This window comes from Macaca nemestrina, chromosome 16 (assembly GCF_043159975.1).
Source record: "Macaca nemestrina isolate mMacNem1 chromosome 16, mMacNem.hap1, whole genome shotgun sequence".
NCBI lineage: Eukaryota > Metazoa > Chordata > Mammalia > Primates > Cercopithecidae > Macaca > Macaca nemestrina.
In genome coordinates this window covers 19,098,971-19,123,743 of record NC_092140.1, presented here as the reverse complement: position 1 = coordinate 19,123,743, position 24,773 = coordinate 19,098,971, and the positions used below count along the sequence as shown (strand labels likewise).

The 24,773-nt window shown below is 40.1% G+C and overlaps 1 protein-coding gene across 3 annotated transcripts in view; it reads right to left on the bottom strand.

The window, feature by feature from the left end:
• Positions 1 to 4,066: 4,066 nt before the first annotated feature.
• The window catches only part of LOC105477266 (TDP-glucose 4,6-dehydratase), a 30,958-nt gene continuing 10,251 nt past the window's right edge, over positions 4,067 to 24,773 (bottom strand). For 2 of the 3 annotated variants that reach the window (XM_011733699.2, XM_011733717.2), the window contains exons 5-13: positions 22,829 to 22,971; positions 20,523 to 20,621; positions 19,510 to 19,551; positions 19,337 to 19,396; positions 17,852 to 17,895; positions 17,105 to 17,270; positions 16,474 to 16,532; positions 15,420 to 15,517; positions 13,251 to 13,955 (exon numbers count right to left, since the gene is read on the bottom strand). In XM_011733699.2, the coding sequence (XP_011732001.2) occupies positions 13,885 to 13,955; positions 15,420 to 15,517; positions 16,474 to 16,532; positions 17,105 to 17,270; positions 17,852 to 17,895; positions 19,337 to 19,396; positions 19,510 to 19,551; positions 20,523 to 20,621; positions 22,829 to 22,971 (782 nt within the window). In that variant the 3' untranslated portion in view covers positions 13,251 to 13,884. Of the gene's footprint in view, positions 13,956 to 15,419; positions 15,518 to 16,473; positions 16,533 to 17,104; positions 17,271 to 17,851; positions 17,896 to 19,336; positions 19,397 to 19,509; positions 19,552 to 20,522; positions 20,622 to 22,828; positions 22,972 to 24,773 lie in introns of all 3 variants that reach the window. The other variant, XM_011733708.2, reaches the window with a different exon arrangement.

The following is a 24,773-nucleotide window of genomic DNA, read 5'->3' as shown; positions in this document are numbered from 1 at the left end:
TTCATTCCAAGTCAACAGATGAGGGACTAGGCAAAGTATAGAGCTGTTACTAGACATGCAATTGGAGAGCTTTCCAGAACAGGCATACCTTGGAGATATTGTGGATTCAGTTCCAGACCACTGCCATAAGGTGAATATTACAATAAAGGGAGTCACAGAAATATTTTAGTTTCCCGGTACATATAAGCTATGTTTACATGATACTGTAGTCTATTAAGTGTGCAATAGCATTATGCCTAAAAACTGAATGTATGTATCTTAATGAAAATATTTTATTGCTAAAAAATGCTAACAATCATCTGAGCCTTTAGTGAGTCATACTGGAAGGTCTGGCCTTGATGTCGATGGCTGCTGATTTATCAGTGGTTGCTGAAGACTGAGGTGGCTTAAAATAAGACAACAATGAAGTTTGCTGCATTGACTCTCTTCTGTGAAAAATTTCTCCACAGTAGGCCATGCTGTTTGATTGCATTTACCCACAGTAGAACTTCTTTCAAAATTAGAGTCAATACTCTCAAACACTGCTGCAGTTTTATCAACTAAGTTCATGTAATAGTCTAAACCCTTTGTTGTCATTTCAGCAATGCTCACAGTATTTTCACCAGGAGTAGTTTCCATCTCAAGAAATCACTTTTTTTTTTTTTTTTGCTCATCCATAAAAAGCAACTACTGATCCACTGAAGTTTGATCATGAAATTGAAGCAATTCAGTCACATCCTCAGGCTCCACTTCTAAATCTAGTTCTCTTGCTATTTCCACCACATCTGCAGTTACTAACTTCCTCCACTGAAGTCCTGAATCCCTCAAAGTCATTCATGAGGGTTGGGATCCACTTCTTTCAAACTCGTGTTAATACATTTTGACCTTCTCCCATGAATCATGAATGTTCTTAATGACATTTAGAATGGTGAACTCTTTTCAGGTTTTCAATTCACTTTGCCCATATCCCTCAGAGGAATCACTCTCTATGGCAGCTATAGCCTTATAAAATTTATTTCTTAAATAATAAGACTTGAAAGTCAAAATTGCTCCTTGACCCATGAGGTACAGAATGGAAGTTGTGTTGGCAGGCATGAAAACATTAATAGCCTTGTGCATCTATATCAGACTTCTTGGGTAACTAGGTGCCTTGTCAACGAGCAACGATATTTTGAAAGAAATCTTTCAGTCATCTAGGCTTTGTTGTATAATTTCTACAGCACAGTCAGAGTAGATTTAGCATAATTCTTAAGGGCCTTAGGATTTTCAGAATGGTCAATGAGTATTGGCTTCAACTTACAGTCACCAGCTGCATTAGACCCCATTAAGAGAGTCCTCTGAAGCTCTGAAGTCAGGCATTGACTTCTCTTCTCTAACACTGAAAGTCCTAGATAGCTCTCTCTTTTTTTTTTTTTTAGACAGAGTTTCGCTCTTATTGCCCAGGTTGGAGTGCAATGGTGTGATCTCGGCTCACTGCAACCTCTGCCTCCCAGGTTCAGGCAATTCTCCTGCCTCAGCCTCCCAAGTAGCTGGGATTATAGGTGCCTGCCACCAAACCCAGCTAATTGTTTGTATTTTTAGTAGAGACAGGGTTTCACTCTGTTGGCCAGGCTGGTCTTGAACTCCTGACAGCCGAATCACCCGCCTTGGCCTCCCAAAGTGTTGGGATTACAGGCGTGAACCACTGCACCCGGCCCAGATGGCATCTTCTAATAGAAGGCTGTATTGTCTACATTGAAAATCTGTTGTTTAGTGTAGCCACTCTCATCAGTGACCTTAGCCAGATCTTCTGGATAATGTGCCGCAACTTCTCCACCAGCCCTTGCTACTCACCAAGCACTTATATTACAGGAACAGTTTCTTTCCTTGAGTCTCATGAACCAATCTCTACTAGCTTCCAACTTTTCTTCTGCAGCTTTCTCACCTCTCTCAGCTTTCACAGGATTGAAGAGTCGGGCCTGGCTCTGGATTAGGCTTTGACTTAAAAGAAATGTTGTGGGGCGGGCGCGGTGGCTCACGTCTGTAATTCCAGCACATTGGGAGGCTGAGGCAGATAGATCACTTGAAGTCAGGAGTTAGAGACCAGCCTAACTCCTGGTCTCTCTTGGTGAAACCCTGTCTCTACCAAAAATACAAAAATTAGCTGGGCGTGGTGGCAGATGCCTGCAATCCCAGCTACTTGGGAGGCTGAGGCAGGAGAATTGCTTGAACCTGGGGGGCAGAGGTTGCAGTGAGCCAAAATCATGCCACTGCACTCCAGCCTGGGTGACAGAATGAAACTCCATCTACAAAAGAAAAAAAAAAAAAAAAAGAAATGTGGATGGTTTGATCTTCTATCCAGAAAACTCAAATTTTCTTCACATTAGCAATAAGGCTGTTTTGCTTTCCTATCATTCATGTGTTCACTAGAGCATCTCTGTTAATTTCCTTCAAGAACTTTCCCTTTGTATTCACGACTTGGCTAACTGGTACAAGAGGCTTAGCTTTTGGTCTTTCTCAACTTTTAAAATGACTTCCACACTAAGCTCAATCATTTCTAGCTTTTGATTTAAAGTGAGAGATGTGTAACTCTTTACTTGAACACTTAGAGGTCATTGTACAGTTTTTTGTTTGTCTTTTAGAGAAAGAGTCTTGCTCTGTCACCCAGGCTGGAGTGCACTGGCACGGTCTCAGCTCACTGCAACCTCTGCCTCTTGGGTTCAAGCAACTCTCGTGCCTCAGCCTCCTAAGTAGCCGGAATTACATGAGCGCCATCACACCGAGCCAATTTTTTTTTTTTCTTGAGATGGAGTTTTTACTCCTGTCACCCAGGCTGGAGTGCAGTGGCATGATCTCGGCTCACTGCAACCTCTGTCTCCCAGGTTCAAGCGATTCTCCTGCCTCAGCCTCCCAAATAGCTAGGATTACAGGCGCCCAGCTAATTTTTGTATTTTGAGTAGAGACGGGATTTCACCATGTTGGCCAGGCTGGTCTCAAACTTCTGACCTCAGGTAATCCATCTGCCTTGGCCTCCCAAAGTGCTGGGATTACAGGTGTGAGCCACTGTGCCCAGCTCATTGTAGGGTTATCAACTGGACTAATTTCAGTATTGTCTCAGGGGATAGGAAGGCCCAAAAAGAGGGAGAGAGATGGGAGAAAGGCCCATCAGTGGAGCAGACATAACACATAACATTTATTAATTAAGTTGGTCATCTTAAATGGGCATGATATGTGGTGTCCCCAAACAATTATACTAGTAACATAAAAGATCACTGATCACAGACCACCGTAATATATATAAAAATAATGGCAAAGTTTGAAATGTTGTAAGACTTGCCAAAATGTGACAGAGATAAGAAGTAAGCACATGCAGTTGGAAAAATGGCACCGATAGACTTGCTCGACTCAGAGTTGCCGCAAATCTTGAATTTATACAAAACATAATTATCTGCAAAGCACAATAACGTGAAGCACAATGAAATGAGATATGCCTGTCGTTTGGTGCCAAGGGAAAAAGGTGAAGAACTAGAATTGCTTCTTTTGCTCTTCAAAATTGACTTAAGTAGAGATAATACAAAGGGGCTTCTACTTCCTAAATTTGGGATAGAAAGGTTACATTGGTAAAATATAACATTTTTCATCACTGAGTAACACTATTTTTAAGAGTATGCCAATTAAAACATAGTAAGTTTAGCTATAAAACACAACAGTATTAAAAATACTATTAAAGCGAAGGAAGGATCCTAGAACAATTATTCAAGGATAGAAGTTTCTATAAAGAAGCACCAAAGTGAGAATTAAAGACCAACCTTCCTAAACAATAACAAAATATAAGTGAAATCAGATATAAGACTTGCAAAACTGGTTCACTTCTTTTTTTTTTTTTTTTTTTTTTGAGACGGAGTCTCGCTCTGTCGCCCAGGCTGGAGTGCAGTGGCCGGATCTCAACTCACTGCAAGCTCCGCCTCCCGGGTTTACACCATTCTCCTGCCTCAGCCTCCCGAGTAGCTGGGACTACAGGTGCCCGCCACCTCGCCCGGCTAGTTTTTTTTTTTTTTGTATTTTTTAGTAGAGACGGTGTTTCATCGTGTTAGCCAGGATGGTCTCGATCTCCTGACCTCGTGATCCGCCCGTCTTGGCCTCCCAAAGTGCTGGGATTACAGGCTTGAGCCACCGCACCCGGCCCTCACCTCTTTCTTAAAGTGTGAGATTTGAGCAAGAAAGTAAGCTTTATGTAGTCAAATGGTGTTTGACTACAAATGGTGAAAATGCAAGAGATTCTGCCTGGGATGAGGAGGGAGGGGGAAATGTGCATGTGAGGAGGAAGAAGGAAAGAGAGGCAGAGAGAAATTGAGAGACAGACAGACAGTGGCAAAGACTCTGCTCTTTAAAAAACGTGCAAATGAATAGAGATGCTGAGTGTCCAGGGAGGTAATTACACCCCCAGGAGCTCCACGTTTAGTGGAACACACACACCTATAAACAACACACACACCTATAAACAAATTGTATGAGTACAGTGTGATGATAATATAGAGGGCAGAACTTCAACATCTGCAGGTGAGGTCAAAGAGAGGCTCAAGCTAGCTAAAGATTCTAGAAGTGCAATAAAACAATTTTTGCATCTTTCGTACTGGCAAAAATTAAAGATCTATTAATACCCATGGCTTGCTAGAGGGCAGGAATTTCATCTCTATCTTTCAAATTTTAAGTGCATGTGCTTTTTGGACCCAGATATACCAAATCTAGGCATTAATCCTTCAGAAATACACTCTCTTGTGTACACACAGGTGTATATTGAGATGGTCAATGCAGCATTTTTTCAGCAGCTGTAAGAGTATAAATTAATGGTCTTCAAACGTGGCTGCACCTTCACTGGGCCGTGGTAGAGCTACTGCTCTCATTTTCCTCTGATATACTACAAAACTCACTTCTCTCCTGTTGCCTCCCCTAATTTCAGGAAGAAAATTGAGGCCATGGTGAATTCCCTCACCTCCCTCCCCAAAAGTCACTGTATCCAATCTCATCTCAACTCCTGCCATTACTGATCCAGAAAGATGAGATCAATCCTATCCCAAAGCGAGTCTTTCCCTAGGGAGTCCATCTCCATGGACACTGTACTCCATTAATTATGCATTCCTGAATATCATTTCTCTTTCTTCGTCTATTGCTCATCTCTTCAGCTTATAATCATACAGAAATCCATTCTGTGCCAAAAACAAAATAAAGCAGCTTCTGAAGACCTTTCCTTAAGCCTGTGCCTTCCTTAGGGCTGGCCCTATCTTGACTCTTCTCAGCTCCCTGAAAGGCTAAATTCCATTTTTCCATCCCTTGATTCCTAATTGCTACTCAGTCTTCATAATCCAGAGGCTATCTGCCTCTTCCCACACTAGAAAATTTGCCTGCATATTGCCAAAAACCAGCAGACACCTCTTGGTCTTTGCCTCAATGAACTTCAGCTGGCCATCTGTTGGTTATTGAATGTCTCTCCCTTTTGCTTTGGTGGCATTATTTCCTCCTTTCTTCCATTCTCTGACTATTCCTTTTTTTTTTTTTTTTTCTTTTTAAGACAGAGTCTTGCCTTGTCGCCCAGGCTGGAATGCAATGGCGCAATCTTGGCTCATTGCAACCTCTGCCTCCCGGGTTCACACAATTCTCCTGCCTCAGCCTCCTGAGTAGCTGGGATTACAGGTGCCCACCACTACGCCCAGCTACTTTTTGTATTTTTAGCAGAGACAGGGTTTCGCCATGTTGGCCAGGCTGGTCTCAAACTGCTGACCTCATGATCCGCCCACCTTGGCCTCCCAAAGTGCTGGGATTACAGGCATGAGCCATCATGCCCCACCCATTCCTTCTTTTTTATTTCAAATTTGATTGATTGATGGATTGATTTTTAAGGCTAGTCAAGTGAAGCAGTGAGAGTAATTTTTTTCTTTTTTTTGAGTCAGAGTTTCACTCTTGTTGCCCAGGCTGGAGTCCAATGGCGCGATCTCAGCTCACTGCAACCTCCGCCTCCTGGGTTCAAGCAATTCTCCTGCCTCAGTCTCCCAAGTAGCTGGGATTACAGGCATGCACCGCTACACCCAGCTAATTTTTGTATACATTTTTTTTTAGTAGAGACAGGGTTTCTCCATGTTGGTCATGCTGGTCTCGAACTCCCTACCTCAGGTGATCCGCCCACCTCAGCCTTCCAAAGTGCCAGAATTACAGGCGTGAGCCACCGCACCCAGCCTGTAATTTTGTTTTTTAACCATTCCTTCCTAATTTTCTTGGGCTGCTTGCCTGCAACTTACATATTAGTGTTTCTTATGGCTTGTGTGTAAATCATTCCACCCACCATCAACCCTGTCATTCTGTATACTTTCCTTGGGGGGATTTAATCCGCTTTCAGATGTTAATAGTCACTTAACTCCCAAACATGTGTCTCTAGATCTTGAGCCCTGACCACCAATCTGAGCTTCAGATTCTCATACTTGACTGTTCAGCAGGTATCTCCACTTAACATGTTGAACAGGCCCTTAAAGCTCAACATCTCCCCAAGCTCAATGTCTCCTAACTGTAATCCACCATTCTCCACTCTTTCCAGTTCAACACTGAAAACCTTAAAATACCACTCACGTCAAAAAACAGCACCTCCAATGTATCATCAATCAGTAAGTTTTTAAATCTAAAACGTTCTCATGTCTGTCCCAGACTTGCCTGTTTATGGTGCTGTGCTTTAGGCCTTATCATCGCCAGCCTGATTTACAGCAACAGCTTCATAACTTCAATCCCTGCAGGAACTCATTCCTGTCTTCCTTAAATTCATCTTCCATGCTATTGCCAGAAAAAGCTATCCAAAACGTAATTCTGCAGTCAATAAAAATGGCAAAAGATCTCATAATATGTAAAAACGTTCATGATATACTGCTGCATGAAAAAAAAAAACAGGCTCCACAACAGTATGTCCATTATGATCCTCTACTTGGTTTTTAAAATGTATGTATATATGCACAAAAAATTAAATGACATACATCAAAATATTAACAGGAATTATCTTCCAGTGTTAGATTATGGGTGATTTTCTTTTACTGATTAGTTTTCCAAGTTTTCTGTAATAAGCACATTATTTTTGAAACTAGGAAAAAGATAAATCCTACAAATCTAACCATGTCAATTTCTTCCTTAAAATCCAGAATTAGCTCTTGGCTGGTAGGATAAAGTCCAAGCATCTTACCATGGCAAAGGCCCTCCGTGAACTGGATACCACATTCCTCTCCAGCCTCACCTCCCCATCTCACGTTATGGAATAGTGGCTTTCAAACACTAGGGGGCTTCTGAGTTACTGGGCCCCACTCTCAGGGTTTCTGATTCTGTAAGTCTGGGAATTTGTATTTCTAACAAGTTCCCAGGTGATGTGAATCCAGGCTGTCCCGGGCCACATTTTAAAAAATTATTATTATGGCAAAATATACATAATGTAAAAGTCATGTTCAACCACTTTTAAGTGTCGAGTTCAGGGGCATTAGGTAGACTCAATGTTGTACAGCTATCACCATTATCTGGTTTCAGGACTTTTTTCATCCAAACAGAAACTCTGTACACATTAAAAAATACCTGCTCCTTCCCTCCTCCCTCAAGCCACTGATAAACCTCTGATACTGTATCAATTTGCCTACTCTAGGAACCTCATTTAAGTGGAACCATACCACTTTTGTCCTTTTGTGCCTTCAAGGGTTATCCATGTTGCAGCATGTGTCGGAATTCCACTCCTTTTTCAGGCCGAATAATATTCCATTATATAAGCCATTTTGTTTTATCCATTTATCTGCTGATGGATATTTGTGTTGTTTCCACCTTCTGGCTATTGTGAATACTACTGCCATGAGCATTGGTGTGCAGGCATCTTAGTCTCTGCCTTCAATTCTTTTGGATATATCTCTAGAAATGGAATTGCTGGATCACATTACAATTCTATGTTTAACTTTTTGAGGAACCACCATATTGTTTTCCAGAGGCTGCATCATTTCACTTTCCCACCAGCAATGCACCAGGGTCCCAATTCCTCTACATCTTCACTGACACTGTGTTTTTAAAAAATAACAGCCATCCCGATAGGTGTCAGGTGATATCTCATTATAGTTTTGATTTCCTTAATGAAATGGAGACACATTTTGAGAATGACTATGCTAGAGTAAAACTGACGGCCTGTTGTTCCCTGAACACACAGCACTATTTAAAACTTCGTGCTTTCACTCTGATGATCCCTCTGCCTGGAATCATCCTCGGTTTCCTCACTAACTCCCATTCAATAAGTCACAGGTCAAATGTCATCTCCAGTGAGCCTTCTAGGAACCTCCAGATTGGGTGAGCTGACCTCACAGAACCCAGCAGCAACCGGGGCAATGGAAGGCGGAGGTATGGAAGGTAGGGGAGGGTAAAGCATTGGATAAAAAGCAAGTGGTGTGGCCAGGCGTGATGGCTCATGCCTGTAATCTCAGCACTTTGGGAGGTGGGCGGATCACGAGGTCAAGAGATCGAGAGCATCCTGGCTAACACAGTGAAACCCCCATCTCTACTAAAAATACAAAAAATTAGCTGGGCATGGTGGCACATGCCTGTAGTGCCAGCTACTTGGGAGGCTGAGGCAAGAGAACCCGGGAGGCGGAGGTTGCGGTGAGCCAAGATTGCACCACTGCCCTCCAGCCTGGGTGATAAGTGAGACTCTCTGTCTCACAAACAAACAAAACCAAGTGGTTTGGCTGAAAGTCTGTATAGAGAGCAATTAAACTCCAAGACCCCGTCCTTCCCTACAAATGGCAATTATCAAGGTCTACCGTCTGGATTTCCCTTTAAGAAAAAGCTTGCCATTCAGCTGGCAAGAGTGCAGTTAGCCAGCAGCTTCCACTTGCAATGCCTTCAGGATCCACCTGGCCGTTTCTAAGTAGCCCCTGGCCAATGGCTGAGCACAACAGGTAACCCAGCCATTTCTGCCCAGGTGGGACTTTTTTTTCAGATTTTGCTCTGCAGATCCCTGTTGAGCTGGTAGAGATTCTGAGGCTCACTCTGCCAACCCTCTTCCTCACCCCTTCCTTTTCACAGCTGTCTGATATCCTTTAAAACATAGCTGTCTGATCTACGCTGCAGCCTGAAGATTTCTTCTTCTTTTGTATCTTTCACAAGCATTAACTCCCCATCCTATTAATAAACTGCTAGCACCTCTAATTTGGCCTCAGCCCTACTTCCCAGAGGACCCAAACGACACAGTCACTTCTAAGAGCGGTCTAACAAAACAGTTGATAAGATGGGTTTAGACTGGATCACTTTCTGCCTGGCTGGTCATAAGAATACCATCCTGGGTGAGGCAGGGACATAAATAATCCCTAGCATAAGGTAGTGATGTACTTGCTAAAACTTTCATAGTGGTGACTCGGGGGAATGTTCCTGGGAAGGGGACCACCCTGCCCTGCTTACTGCAATAATCCAGGCACTTGAAAAGCTCAGGAGAACAAGTCTTACAAGGGCAGTGGAATTGCTGGTCTTTAATAAGTTGTATTGATGCCCTCCAGACAGGTAATGAAAAGCTGAGAACAAGAAATAAGTGACAACTAAGTGTGAGGGCCTTATCATGAGGTGGGAGAACAGAAGAAGCCCAAGACCAAACTCAGGATTTAATAGTTTAAAAGCTGCAGAGGTCTTTAAAGGAATCCACTCGGACAATCTCATCCTTGTGTCAGAGTCCTAGATTTTCCCAACCAGCGCCCTAATCTTGGCTGAAGCAAACGTAACAAACCTGCCTCAGCTGGGCCACTGCCCTGGCTGAGATAGTCAATCAAAACCAAAATCACAGCTGGGAGCAGTGATCACATGACAACTATCACGAAGACAGTGTCAAGAAGCCATGAGGGATTCACCCCCATGACCCAACACTTTAGAATCAAGGCTGAGGCAGGAGGACCACTTGGGTCCCGGAGTTCGAGACCAGCCTGGGCAACACAGTGAGACTCCCCACCAACCCCCGCCATCTCAATTTAAAACACAAAATCACACCTTGGAGGAGGTGAAGATGATGCCACCCTTGAAGATCTCAAGGATACAGAGAGGCCCTCACCAAAGCTCCATTTAATTCACCAATCTGGCCACTGCTGGAACTGAGTAGATCCTGGTGAATTACTGCAATCAAGGCCAGCTCAATTAAGGAGCGGCTCTGCTGTAAAGAGATACCTGTGACCGGGTAATTTACAAGAAAAGAGGTTTAATTGGCTCACAGTTCTGCAGGCTGTACAATCATGGTGCTGACATCCCTTGGCTTCTGGGGAGGCCTCAGGGAGCTTTTACCCATGGCAGAAGGCAAATTGGGAGCAGGCACATTACACAGTAAAAGCAGGAGCAAGAGAGAGAGGCAGTGGTGGGGGGTAGGGGGTGGGGGGTGGGAGTAGGTGTCACACACTTTTAAACAACCAGATCTCACAAGGACTTACTATCTCGAAGACAATGTCAAGCATGAGGGGTTCTCCTCCACGACCCAAACACCTCCCATCAGGCCCCATCTGCAGCACTAGGGATTACAATTCAACATGAGATTTGGGCGGGGACAAATATCCAAACTTATATACCAGGTTCCGATGGCAAACTTACATACCAGCCACTGTGCTCAAGTGGCATGTTCTTGGCTGAAGTGGATTAGAAGGCCTCTGGAACATAGTATCCAGACACTGATTTGCTGAATGTGTTCTTTTCCATCTCAATCATGAACGATCAGAAACCGGGAGCATTTGCAGTATCACCTTAGGGCTATGTAAGTTCTGCTCTCCTAAGAGACTCAGGTCTCCTGAACATCCTGTAGAATGTCACACTGATCTATCACATTGATGGCGTCATGCTGATCAGGCAGAATGAGCAAAGGTGGCTGGCACCCTGATGGCCAGAAGATGGGAGATAAAACCTGATGAAGATCAAGGACTTGTGATTTCAGTCACGTTTTTAGGAGTCAAACAATCAAGGTGTGCCAGGACATTCCCTCCAAGTTGAAGTCAAACTGCTTTATCTTATATCCCCTTTCTCAAAGAAGGAAACACAGAGCCTGGCTTTGGGGTCTGGAGGGAAGACATTCCACACTTAGGGGTACTGCTCCAACTTATGTACTGAACGACAGAAAAGGCTGCCAGCTTTGAGGGGTCTGGGGCGGGAAAGTGGTCTGCAGCAGGTCCAAGCTGGGGTGCAAGCATTCCTGCCACTTGGGCTATATGATGTGGTAAAGCCTATGGTGCTGGTGGTGTCAGTGGTAGAGACAGATGTAGTGTGGGTTTTATGGTGAGCCCCAGTGGAGAATAACTGTGCAGGTCCCATGGTTACACCTGGGAAAGACCATTTCAGGCTCAGTGGAGAATCATTCCTTTGTAAAATAAATTACTGTGCCATGGTAGACCCAGAATGCTTGACCACAGGACCCCAAATGACCATGCATCTAGAACTGCCCATATGTGCTAAGTGCACTTGGACCCACTGTTAAGGGCTGAAATGTGTCTCCCCCAAATTCTTATGTTGAAGTACTAACCCCTGGTACCTCAGAAAGTGACTATACGTGGAAACAAAGTATTTAAAGAGGTATGTTAAAATGAGATCTTTAAAACACACCCTAATCCATTATGACTGGTGTCCTTATAAGAAGAAAAAATTTAGTCACAGAGTAAAGATCGTGTGAGGACAGATGATGGCCATCTGTAAGCCAAGAGAGGCCTCAGAAGAAACCAACCCTGCCAACACCTTGATCCTGACCTTGGACTTCTAGCTTCCAGATCTGTGAGAAAATTAATTTCCGTTGTAGAAGCTACCCAGTCTCTGATATTCTGTTACGGCAGTTCCAGCAGAGTAATGTGCCCACCCACTCAGAGTCAGGTGGAGCCAGCAGCAGTCCACTGGAAGATGGAAACGGCATATCTGGGATCAAGCATGAGCAGAACGGGAGAGCACAAGTAAGTTGTAAGAGCAGGTAGGCCAGACTCCCATGTCACCACCTTAGTTCTTTATACCTGTGGCCATACAGAGGGTCCCATACAACCAACTGAAAGGAGAAGAAAAGCTGATCTTGGTTTACAGATGGATTGGCCTGTTATGTGCGTGCGAGCCAAAACTGGAGGGTGGTTGCCTGAAAGCCATGCAGGGGTGGCCTTCAAAAGAATATGGAAAAAGAAAACCTTTCCAAGAAAAAAGCTTTGAGTAGTATACCTGCTCATGCACTATGTACGGTAGTGACCTGTGGTGAGAATATCCGTTTAGTCATGAGCAGTAGCCTGGCTAGCTACTTTGGGACTTAGAAGGAAAAAGTCTAGAGGAGCAGGAAACAAGGAAGTAAAGGCTGGAGAAACATGGATAGGCCTATCTATGGGAGAGGGTGGCGAGTGTGAAGATCTGTGTATTCCATGTTAACACTCACTAGAAAGCAACCACCATAGCAAGAGGCACTGAACCACCCAGTAGATAAAATGACTTGGTCAGTTAACTTTAGCCAGCTTTCATCATCAGCCACCCGAGAACTACCATGATGGGCACCTGAATGGAACAGGCCTCACTGTACAGATGGTCCCTACTCTTGGGACCCACAGCATGAATTCTCACTTACCACAGCCAATGCAGCTATTGCCACCTGTGAATATCCAACTTGCTGGCAACAGAGACAAATACTGAGCCCCCAATGTGGCACTATTCTTCAAGGAAACCCACCAGCTACCTGGTGGGACATGAGCTCCATTGGGCCCTTTCCACTGTGAAAGGGCCAATAGCTGATTCTCACAATAGACATTTTCTCCGCATGGGTTTGCCTTTCTGCCTGCACAGCCTGCCCAATTTTTGCTTCCTTCCTCTTTTATCATTATAGTCATTACTTTCTCTTAGCATTTGCTTCCTGCAAAACTCAACTGACACACTTGTCTTCCCTCTCTTTCTCTCCTGAAAGGTGAAATTGGAGAAACTGAAGAGGGATGGACTTGGGGATCCCTAAGCACAGTGGGAAGCTGGTATTTAAGGGTATTTTTAAAGTGTAAGACTTTCTAATGAGGAATTATGACACCTCCATACCAAAATCTGCACCCTTAATAGAGGGTCACCCAGCTTATTTTCCCTTTCTCAACCCAATAGCCAATCAGTTACTTTTTCAAGTCATCTTAAAGTCTTTAGGGCAAAGAAGGATTAAAAATACATAATCAAATTTTTTTTTAATTTTTCTACAGCAAAATAAAAACATATTACTTTAAAAAGCAATATTCTACATTAAATACATTAAGATATTGACAATTTTATAAATAAAATCATTTTAAACAGTAAATACATGATAAATTTCTGATACAAGGTTTTACATAGGTTAATTGTGAAAATATAAAAACTTTACATCTTAAAAAGCATTCAACGTAATCAATTTTACAAAATTATCAAAAGTTAAAAAGTGCTAGATATGCTTTTATTTTGTTCCATTACTAAGGCAATGATAGTATATCAGATCTTAAAAAAAGAAAAGGTGAATTAGGACATAAGACTCATCCTATATTGCCTAAAAACGAACATTTCAGAGACTTTCTTAGACACTGGGAAAGGCTGGGAAGCTGACTGAGCTCAAAACCAGTGAAGGTTGCCATCCGCCTAGCACCATTACCCCTCATAGTTGTCAGAACCAGGAGACTTCTTCCTGGCTACCCGTGGGGAGTCTTCTACCCCTATTATTTCCTAGTTTCCAGGAGAAAGGGTTTCAGAAAGAATTCTGACATTTAAATTCTATGCCAGTACTGAAACTCTCCCAAAGATTGAGGCATTCTGCATTTGAATATTATACAAAAAGTCATGAATCTAATTTCAAATGAAAAGAGCACTTCATTTGGTCACTTAATTTCATACCACTTGTAAAGGTAGGATAATTTTTTTCTTTGACAACTGTCTTGACTATATAAATGGTGATTATACCGGAAAGGGTTCTAATGCCTTTTCTGCATTCTTCCAGTTGTGAAAATTCTCTCTGTACCATTCAACTAATAGGAAAAAACAAAAGACAAAAAAAGAAAAAAACTCAATATCAGTTAACCAACATTTACTGAGTTCCTGCTAGCTAAGTCTTGCCCATCAGCTAAGCAGCAGACAAGGGCTGCCTAATGATGTAAACAATTTGATTTTGAACTTAACAATTAAGTCAATCAGAAGACATTTAAATCACCTAAAAAATTTATAATTAAAAATCAATGATTTTTTTTCTTTTTAACTTCAAAGGTCATTCAATACTGAACTTGTTGGTATAAATATTTAAGACATTCTGATTTTAAGGAATTTGGGGTGTTGGAAATAAGTCATCTGCTCTGATTTTAAGATTATTTTATATAAAAAAGTATAATACAGTGTTTGGTCATATAAATATGATAACACTGCATCAGAGTCACAATGAGTTGATGTGAACTTCCTTGCTTTTTTTTTTTTTTTTTTTTTTTTAAGAGAATGGGGTCTCGTTGTCACCCAGGCTAGAGTGTAGTGGTGTGATCGTAGCTCACTATAGGCCCAAACTCCTGGGCTCAAGAGATCCACCTACCTCACCTTTCTAAATTGCTAAGACTATAGACATGTGCCACCATGTCCTGCTGATTTTTTTTTACTTTTTGTAGAGATAGGGTCGTGCTATATTTCCCAGGCTGGTCTTGAACTCCTGGCCTCAAGTGATCCTCCCACTTTGGTCTCCAAAGTGCTGGGATTACAGATGTGAGCCACTATACCCAGCACCTTTCTTCTAGTAATATGTTAAATTATTTTATATTGCTATACTATCAGTAAAAGCTTTTTTAGTTTAAAGAAACCTGATAGTTTTAAATTATTTTTTGTTTTTTAATATTTGACTTAAGTATTTTGTATTTCAAGCTCTGAATCAAAACTTTTTCTTTTTTTACATCTGGGTAGAGCTTTTCTTATGAATACATTTCTAAGCGGAGCTTTAATATATACACACAGACTTTATAAGCACTTATTTTAATAGATTTTTCTGCACATACTAAATGTATTACCTTTGTTGGTTTCAATATAAAAAGCCTCAAGATACAAAAAAGACTGCAGCTCTATTTCACCAACTCTAAGATGCCACTGATGGATCATTATTTTACATACATGTAAAAAAGAAGAAAGCTACAATAATAAATATAAGACACTAGTGATTATAAAAAGACATACCTTTTAGGAGTGTGAAGAAAGTGAAACAATATGTACCTCAGAATAAATAATATAGGTGTTTGATTAATGCTAATGAGATATGGGAAGATTGATCAGAAGTTGGTTTATAAAATTCAAGATGCTTAGGAAACACAGGACTATTACCAGAAATACATGAAATGTGGCAATGTGAAAAGTACAAATGATTCAACACAATATTCCACTGGTTTGTATAATGTTCTAGAAATAAGTTATTTTTCCTTTAAATTTTCCTGACTTGACCCCAAAATGATTAATTGATAACTTACTTGTTTTCTTTATTCCTTCTTTCCAAGGCACTTTAGGTCTCCATCCCAAGCCATGTATTTTTTCTGACTTCATTGGATATCTCATGTCATTGGTAGGTCTTGGAAAACAAAACAGATTTAAAATGATATTGTAGATATATATTTACAAATGTAGATACTAGGAAATATATGTTTATGCACCACAACCCAACTTTTCTCTTGACAAAAAATTCCCAATAGGTTTTCTGCAGAAAGTTTGTAAAATCAAGTATATATTAAAAAAAAAAAAAAGTCATCCATAATGCCAGGTGCCTAACCTTCTCTGTGTCTTATCTTCCTGTTTCAGCCACGATCTAGCTGTAAGTGAAATACCTGACACATAAAAAAACTCAACAAATGTTCAATGAATGAATAAACAAATACACAAAACCTTATTAGGACTCATATGCCAGGCTGTGGGTCAGGTATTTAATATACATTATAAATAAATGTTAAAATACTTTCATAAGAAAGGTGTTATTATCAGCTGGGCGTAGTGGCTCACGCCTGTAATCCCAGCACTTTGGGAGGCCGAGGTGGGCGGATCATGAGGTTGAGATGGAGACAATCTTGGCCAACATGGTGCAACCCCATCTCTACTAAAAATACAAAAATTAGCTGGGCATGGTGTCATAAGTCTGTAGTCCCAGCTACTTGGGAGGCTGAGGAGAACGGTGTGAACCTGGGAAGGTGGAGGTTGCAGTGAGCCAAGATTGCACCACTGCAGTACAGCTTGGCGACAGAGTGAGACTCCGTCTCAAAAAAAAAAAAAAAAGAGAGAGATGTTATTATCCCTAGTTCACACTGGAGGTTTGAAACCTCAGACTTGGAAAGGGTCAATAATTTTTTAAGTCACATAGCTAGTAAGTAATAATGCTATATTTAATCTGTATGGTACTTACGATTATGAAAAAAAATGTTTAACCAGAAAATTCAAAAGAGATAAACTAGTTATTGGTCAAGTCCACATATTTTATAATTTTAAAGGTACCTAAGATTTCACAACCTTTCCCCAATGTTTTAACTTGTTACTCACCTATCATTAACATAATCAACCCAATTTTCCATTTCGGACTCTGAACTGGTCTCTTTGATCTGTTAAAATGGAGAAGGCTTTTGAGTCAAATTATAAAATGAGATCAGAGAATAACAATGGTATTTAATGGCTGATTAAAAAGAAAACAACTGCTTCATAGTGGGGAAGACAGCTAAAATGAACATCATTTTAGTAACACTGTCTATACTTTATACTAAATTCCATCTGAAGCTCAGATATACACATTGGATTTTGGTTATTATTCAGTCCCTCTTTCTATTAAATGAATTTATAATTGATGTCCCCTAATATATATGGATATTCATAACTACTGATATAATTATTTTAGATGTCACTGTTACTTATTTCAAGACACAATTTCATATTTCTGAAAATGAGTTATGTCTTACAATTAGGGACAGTACATTTAATGAATTATTTTTTCCTGAAAAGCTGTTACTAAATAGGTGATAAAACTTAAATTAAGACACATATGGTACACATAATCCATTTCATTTTCTACTTGCTTACTTTTAAATTAAGTAAACTGTATGCTTCTGATTTTGACTAAATTAATGGTTACTGTCACTAACAATTTTGAAAATACCACCCTTTTAAAATAGATACATACCAGTTGTATTAGTTCTTTGGCAAGCTGGACAACTGACATTTCAAAATTGGTTCCGATGTTATAAATTTCACCTGGTTTCCCTTTTTTGAGGACAGTGAGAAATGCTTCTACAACATCAGTAGCATAAAGGAAGTTTCTTGTTTGAAGCCCTGACCCATGAATGCAACTAAAGAGATTAAATGAAGTGAAATCATGAAGTGTAAAAAGGTAAAGTTTCCTAAAGCACTGACTGGGTACTACAACTCCAGAGAAGCCACTTCCCATGGGGATCCCAGAATCTTTTACTGAAAATACAAATTCTCATACCTTTTCTAAATTTTGTTCATGTTTCTTAAATAATTTCCAAACCTTCTGAGGGTACTTAGTAGGAAATTGACAAATATATTAGTGACCCCTGTGAAATGTGTATTCAATTTTATACCAGAAGTTCATTTTAAAGAAATATCTACAGTTCTATGAATTAAATAAGTTCTTTGAGAAAGTAAAATTATATAAAAATAGATTTCAAATGTTAATGCTATAATTCAAAGTTCTATGATAGGTTATTAAGATTTGAAATTATCTCAAGTAAATTACAAAAATAAGATACAGATTATTTTAAAAACTATTACACTGGAGAAATGATTCTTAAATTTGGTGGGACATTAAATTTTGTGGCCTTTAAGACTTTATGATATTCAAGAAAGTGTCACCAAATACTCTAACATACCAGAAAAGCATATGGGTAAAAAGGTAATAATAACATACCATTTCCTGTTGTGCTGTAGCAAAGATATAAATTTTGGAATAACCTAAAAGAATATTTAAATATCATTTCAGACTGGAAATTTACTCATTAGTAAGAATCTGAACTCATACCAAGATTAAAAGATTATTAAGAAATATGCATAGGGATTGCTTCTAATTCTTTTTATCAGTTCATTTTAAAACCTACTATAATATTTGATAAGTAAAAGAACTCTTAGTTTGCTATTTCATGAAGACAGGTTACTTGAAGATAAAATGATCTAAATAGTGGAAAAATGCAGAAAGAGTCTTCATCAGACAGTTGGTCTCATCATAAGGTTGACCTTTGTGCTGACTTCATAAAGGCAGACATTTGTATCTTACTTATTGGATTACATATAGCACCTATGCACTAAGTGTTTGAGGAATTTATAGAAAGTAAATTCCAGTGCTCTTGGATTCAAAGAAAACTTAAATTAAGCAAAGTAAATATTAATACCTGCAGGTCATGACATGGCCCTTTCCTTTGGGCAAACAGATCAATGCAACCAGATGGGAAGCAAGAAAACCCAGCCAGGCGCGGTGGCTCACGCCTGTAATCCCAGCACTTTGGGAGGCGGAGGCATGCGGATCACGAGGTCAGGAGATTGAGACCATCCTGGCTAACACAGTGAAACCCCATCTCTACTAAAAATACAAAAACTTAGCTGGGCACGGCGGCGGGCGCCTGTAGTCCCAGCTACTTGAGAGGCTGAGGCAGGAGAATGGCATGAACCTGGGAGGCGGAGCTTGCAGTGAACCGAGATCACGCCACTGCACTCCAGCCTGGGCGACAGAGCGAGACTCCCTCTCAAAAAAAAAAAGAAACCAAAAGAAAAGAAAAAAGAAAAACCCAGTCTCCAAATTTAGGCCGAGTGGCCAAAGTTATGTAAAATCAGACTTGATGATACAGAACCAACCACACAGGCATTTTCAGCCTCTAAACTAAATTTTTTTATTCATTACTTGTAGTACTTTCTGGAAGATATTCATGCCTACACTATAAAGATAAGTTGAGGCACAGTTAGCCAGCTGACACTAAGACAGTTAATGTATACAAGCTTCTTGCATCACTAGCTAGCTAGCTTTTGACTTTCTGTATACCCTGACATACTGGTCTGACTGCAAACAAGGAGTCAACTACAGCATGTCAGTAGTGGTAGAAGTATACTACAATGCTTTAAAGTCTTTAAAGGTACAAGGTATTTTCACATATATCATTCTCATTGGATCCTTCAAAATCTCTGCCAAGTGGTGAAGCCAGCTGGTGAGTGTCAGCCAGCTTGAGACTTAAAACTCATCTTCAATCTCTAAGTCTGAAGGAATCTGCAAGAGGTGTTATACAGCATATAAAATTATGTAAAATTTACAACATATTATTTTGACAAATAACTGAAAAGAGGTTATTTCAAATAAGGAGAAGTTACAATCACTGAAAAACACCATGAATTAAGAAGTAAAGTTTACCTTTTCTGGATATTGATGTGGTCCATAAACATTACTGCTTCTTGTGATAACAACTGGAAACTTAAAAGAATATTCAACATTAAGGCTTTTGAAAAGGTCTAATAATGATGATTATTTTAAAGATGAGCAGAATTTCAAAATATGGGCACTGTTGCCTAAATAATTCTACACACCTTAAGGTCAAAGGGAAGAGATTTTTTTCTAACGTAAGGTTTCTAGAAAGGAGAGAACAGGATTCAGATAAAGGCAGAGGTTCCAAAAAAAAGAAGAGGAACATTCTTTTATTAGTACAAGAAGACGAACACAGATGGCACAGGTTTATAAGTCTGATTGATAGCAAAACACTGAAGAACTTTCCAGCTGATTATTTTAAAGACCACCTCAAGGACTCTAAATTGGCTCTCTTCATTGTACCAATCCCTACAAATAAAAAGAGCTACGATGAAAGTGAAAAGGACCGATGCCACCAGAACCCAAATGGTGAGAGAATCTTTAGGAATTCCAAGGCTTGCCTCTCTGACCCACACCCTAAAAACTCACCAAGAGCAGTGGGAAGCCAAATGTAGGAGATTCAAGGTGAGGATTCATATGGGGTAAGGCTCCCATACCGACACTGTCAGAGCCACCAGGGGCAAGTCTACTTCCCATTCATGAGGAGCCACAAAAGCCAAATCATGCAGAGAGAAGCACACGGCAGAAAGGGGATCTGTCCTCCCTCTGTCTTCCTCCACTCATAGGACTCCAACCTCATTCTGACTCTAGCTGTAACACTCTACCTATTACCGAAATAGAAAAACAATGTATATTCAAGTTATTCCTTTAATGATGAACTGAGTAAGAAGAGGTAGGTCCTATTTTGTCCACACAATAGAGGAAATTAGTTTTTAAAATTCCATAATATGTAAATTTTCTCAATCTATGCCTTCTACTCTAAGCATGCTGCTAAAAGCTGACTTGGGCTGGGCGTGGCTCACGCCTGTAATCCTAGCACTCTGGGAGGCCGAGGTGGGTGGATCACTTGAGGTCAGGAGTTTGAGACCAGCCTGAGTGTCAGATCGAGACTGTCTCCGAAGAATAAATAGAAAACTTAAAAATCTTTAGGAAAAAAAAAAAAAAAGCCCACTTGGAGTTTTAACACTTAGGTCCAAAGGAAAATGTTTCAAGAGTTTCTGCAATCAGGTCTTACCTTATATCGTTCCCAGTAAGACTGTACAAAACATTCAGCAGCTGCTTTAGATGATGCGTAAGGATTTGTAGGTTGTTTGGGTGAAGATTCATCGAATTCCTAATTTTAAACATATTTCAAAAATTATGCATATTTTTAGTATAAAAATCAGAGCATATGTTAAAACCTGAAATGTCAATCACCAAATTTTAAAAGCCGCTTCTTAAATCCTACGTGCCTGGTGTTTTCCCAAGGACATGTAGTAGCTTCTTTAATGTGCACAACAATCCTATATAGCAGAGAGAGAGAACGGCAAGTTAAGGGCCCTGAGACAGAAGCGTGTCCAAAGGAATTGCAAGAAGGCTGATATGAGGGGAGAGACCATGGGAGAGGATGTCAGAGAGCTAGAGGAAGGCCAAAACCTTGAAGGCCACCGTAAAACAATGACTGATTTTTGAGCAGAGTAATGCCAAGTCTGACTTACATTTTAAAAATCACTCTGGTTACTGTGTCGGATCTGATGTAGGGTGGCAGGGTGCATGAACAAAGAAGTTTACCTGATAACAACTGCAGAGAATTGAAAAACAGTTACTTCTTGGAAGCAGAATTGAGAACTGAGAAGTGGTCAAGGTCTACTTTTTCTCACTGTCAGTCTTTTTGGACTATTTGATTTTCACTGTGTATGTGTCTTGGTAAAATAAGTAAATTCATAAATAATAAACAAAATGAGGTCACTGCAGACACCAACTATAAAAATTATAGATTGGACAATGGAGTTTCCTTTGCATAAAAAGTACAATATTTGTGCATGATTTAAAAAAATAGATTCTAGGCCGGGCGCGGTGGCTCAAGCCTGTAATCCCAGCACTTTGGGAGGCCGAGGCGGGCGGATCACAAGGTCAGGAGATCGAGACCACAGTGAAACCCGTCTCTACTAAAAATACAAAAAATTAGCCGGGCGCGGTGGCGGGTGCCTGTAGTCCCAGCTACTCAGGAGGCTGAGGCAGGAGAATGGCGGGAACCCGGGAGGCGGAGCTTGCAGTGAGCCGAGATCGCGCCACTGCACTCCAGCCTGGGCAACAGCGTGAGACTCCGTCTCAAAAAAAAAAAAAAAAAAAAATAGATTCTAAGTCTGGACACAGTGGCTCACATCTATAATCCCAACACTTTGGGAGGCCAAGGCAGGCGAATCACCTGAAGTTGGGAGTTCGAGACCAGCCTGACCAACATGGAGAAACCCCATCTCTACTAAAAATACAAAATTAGCCGAGCATGGTGGCGCATGCCTGTAATCCCAGCTACTTGGGAGGCTGAGGCAGGAGAATCACTTGAACCCGGGAGATGGAGGTTGCAGCAAGCCAAGATTGCATCATTGCACTCCAGCCTGGGCAACAAGAGCGCAACTCCCATCTCAAAAAAAAAAAAAAAAAAAAAAAAAAAGATTTTGGTTTTTACAAGAATTTTACACTGTCTCCTTGACATTCCAATATGACTGAAAGGGAAAGATATGATTGAAAGGGAAAGATGAACAGGTAGTATGCTGCAGTGTAACTTATGCTTTGGTCCATGGAATGACATTCATCATATGTGTAAGAGTGGGACAAAAAGGTGAGATCTGCAATTCTCTTGCAAAATTACAAATAAATCTACCTAAAGAGATTTCTGGGGCATGAAAAAATAAATAAGTAAGTCTCTACCAAGACTAGGCTGTTGTTCCCCATTTGGGGCGGTATCACTTGATCAGAACAGAGGAGACAATGCAATAACATTCTGTGATGGTTAACACTGTCAACTTGATCGGATTGAAGGATACAAAGTATTAATCCTAGGTGTGTCTGTGAGGGTGTTGTCAAGGGAGATTAACATTTGAGTTACTGGGCTGGGAAAGGCAGAGCCACCCTCAATCTGAGTGGGCACCATCTAAGCAGCTGCCAGTGTGGCTAGAATATAAAGCAGATAGAAAAACATGAATAGACTACCCTGGCCTAGCCTCCCAGCCTACATCTTTCTCCCATGCTGGATGCTTCCTGCCCTCGAACATCTGACTCCAGGTTCTTCAACTGTGGGACTCAGACTGGCTCTCCTTGCTCCTCAGCTTGCAGATGGCCTGTTTTGAGACCTTGTGATCGTGTGAGTTAATACTTAATAAATACCCCTTTATATATCTGTCTATTCTATCAGTTCTGTCCCTCTACAGAATCCTAAAACACTTTGAAGAGTGTTACAAGTGTATATAATTTGAGGATGAAAAAAGCCCAGTGTAGGTTTAATAAAACTGTATCATGGTACATGGTGAAGCAGATAAAATATACATTTTCTAAGCTCACCTTATCAAGACTGCCACCATATACTTCATCTGTGCTGACGTAAATAAACTTCTCCACTCTGGCTTCATGAGCAGCACTTACCAAAACGTGAGTGCCATAAACATTAACATAGGTAAACTCAAAGGCACGTACGAATGAAAGATCTAAAAAAAAAAGAGTGAAAAGCTAAAACAAGTCTATCCAATGGATAAAACAAATGCCAAATGATGGCTTCAGGTTTAAGGAGGGTACTATTCACGTCTCTTCATTTACCACAGCTGCAACAGTTATAGTAATAACATACACAGGCAGTGATATTTATGACTTCTTTAAACCTAAATTACATAGTACATGCAAATTCTTAGAACCCAGAAAACTATCAGTGTTAAATTTGCAGGAAAGTTTTTTATTCTATAAGGAAGAAAATTTAAAAATAATTCACCGAAATTTAAAACGTTCTTAAATTTAAAAATTATGAATTACAGGGCTAGGCTTTTTAAGATCAATCTGTTACTGCTGAAAGCAATAAATGTTGAATGAGTTATTTAAAAATAAATTCACCTTAAAAGAACTGAACCTCTATAACCAGGAAATGGAAGGAACTTCCTTAACGATGAATCACAATCCAGAAGCAATAACGGAAGAGACGGATAAATTTGACCGCATAAAAATTTTGCATGGTTAAAAAACTAAAAACAAATTAAAAAGACAAAAATGACAAACTGGGAAAAAACACGTGAAATTACAGAGATAAAGGGTTAAGTATCGTCAACTTATAAAGAACTTTAAATAAATAAGAACAATCCTACAGTAAAACAGGTAGGAGATATAAACAGTTTAGATGAAGAAATACAAATGAGTCCTTAAGATTATGATGATCAACCTCACATACAATTAAAAAAACCCAAATTAAAAACTCAGAGATATCACTTCTTATCAGACTGGCAAAAATTCAAAAATTTGACAAATCACTTATTTGTTGAGGCTGTTAGACAAAAGATACTTTGTACACTGACAATAACAATGTAAAATGTTTACAATCCCTAAGGAAGGAAACTTGGAAATATCCAGTCAAATTACATAGGCATTTCCCTCTAATCCAGAGTTATGGGCTAAACTGTGTTCTCCCCATAATTCATCTTAAGATCCAACCCTTTCCCCCAGAACCTCAGAATGTGACTATATTTGGAGATAGGGCTCTTAAGGAGGTGATTAAGTGAAAATCAGGTCTTTAGGATGGGTCCTAATCCAATCTACCTGGTGTCCTTAAAAGAAGAAATGTGGACTCATTGTGTGTTCTGGAATAAAGTAAATAAGTAATTAGGGTGGTGCTGTTGAGAACCAAGGTGTTCAAGGTAAGGAAAAGATGATATAAATGAAAGACTGATGAACTTAAACAAAAACTCTGAATCTGAATTGGACATTTCAGTATAAACCCATGTCACATTTAATCTTAATAGGCAAATAATATTCCCTAGTTTTGTTAACTGAAAAAGCCTTGAAACAATGTCCCGTTAATAAGCACTCCCAGGGCCCAGATTGTGGCCTCTAAACACCATTTCCCACCAAAAGGAACAATGGCTCCTGAGACAAAGAGCTGATTCCAGATCTTGGGGGGAAAAATATTGAAGATAAAACTGAAACATCCTATCAAACCAGAAAGTTAGATGGCTGTCAAAGACTGCTAAGGTCATGTCAAAAAGGACTCAGGAAGCAACTAGAAGAGCCTCTCAATGGCTAATGGTGAGTCATTTTGAACATAAATAAGAAAAATAACTGCAAGTGATTAAAACAAAAAAAATCAAATGTGTTAAAATCTACAAATTCATAACGATACTAAAAAAAAGAAAAAAGAAAAAAGAAAAAGGAGGATGCTTGGAAACCAACTCATTATAGTAAAATCTACTAAATAAATAAAAATAATCAGGTATTTAACCTGGCTTTTCTATAACAATTAAATATCAAG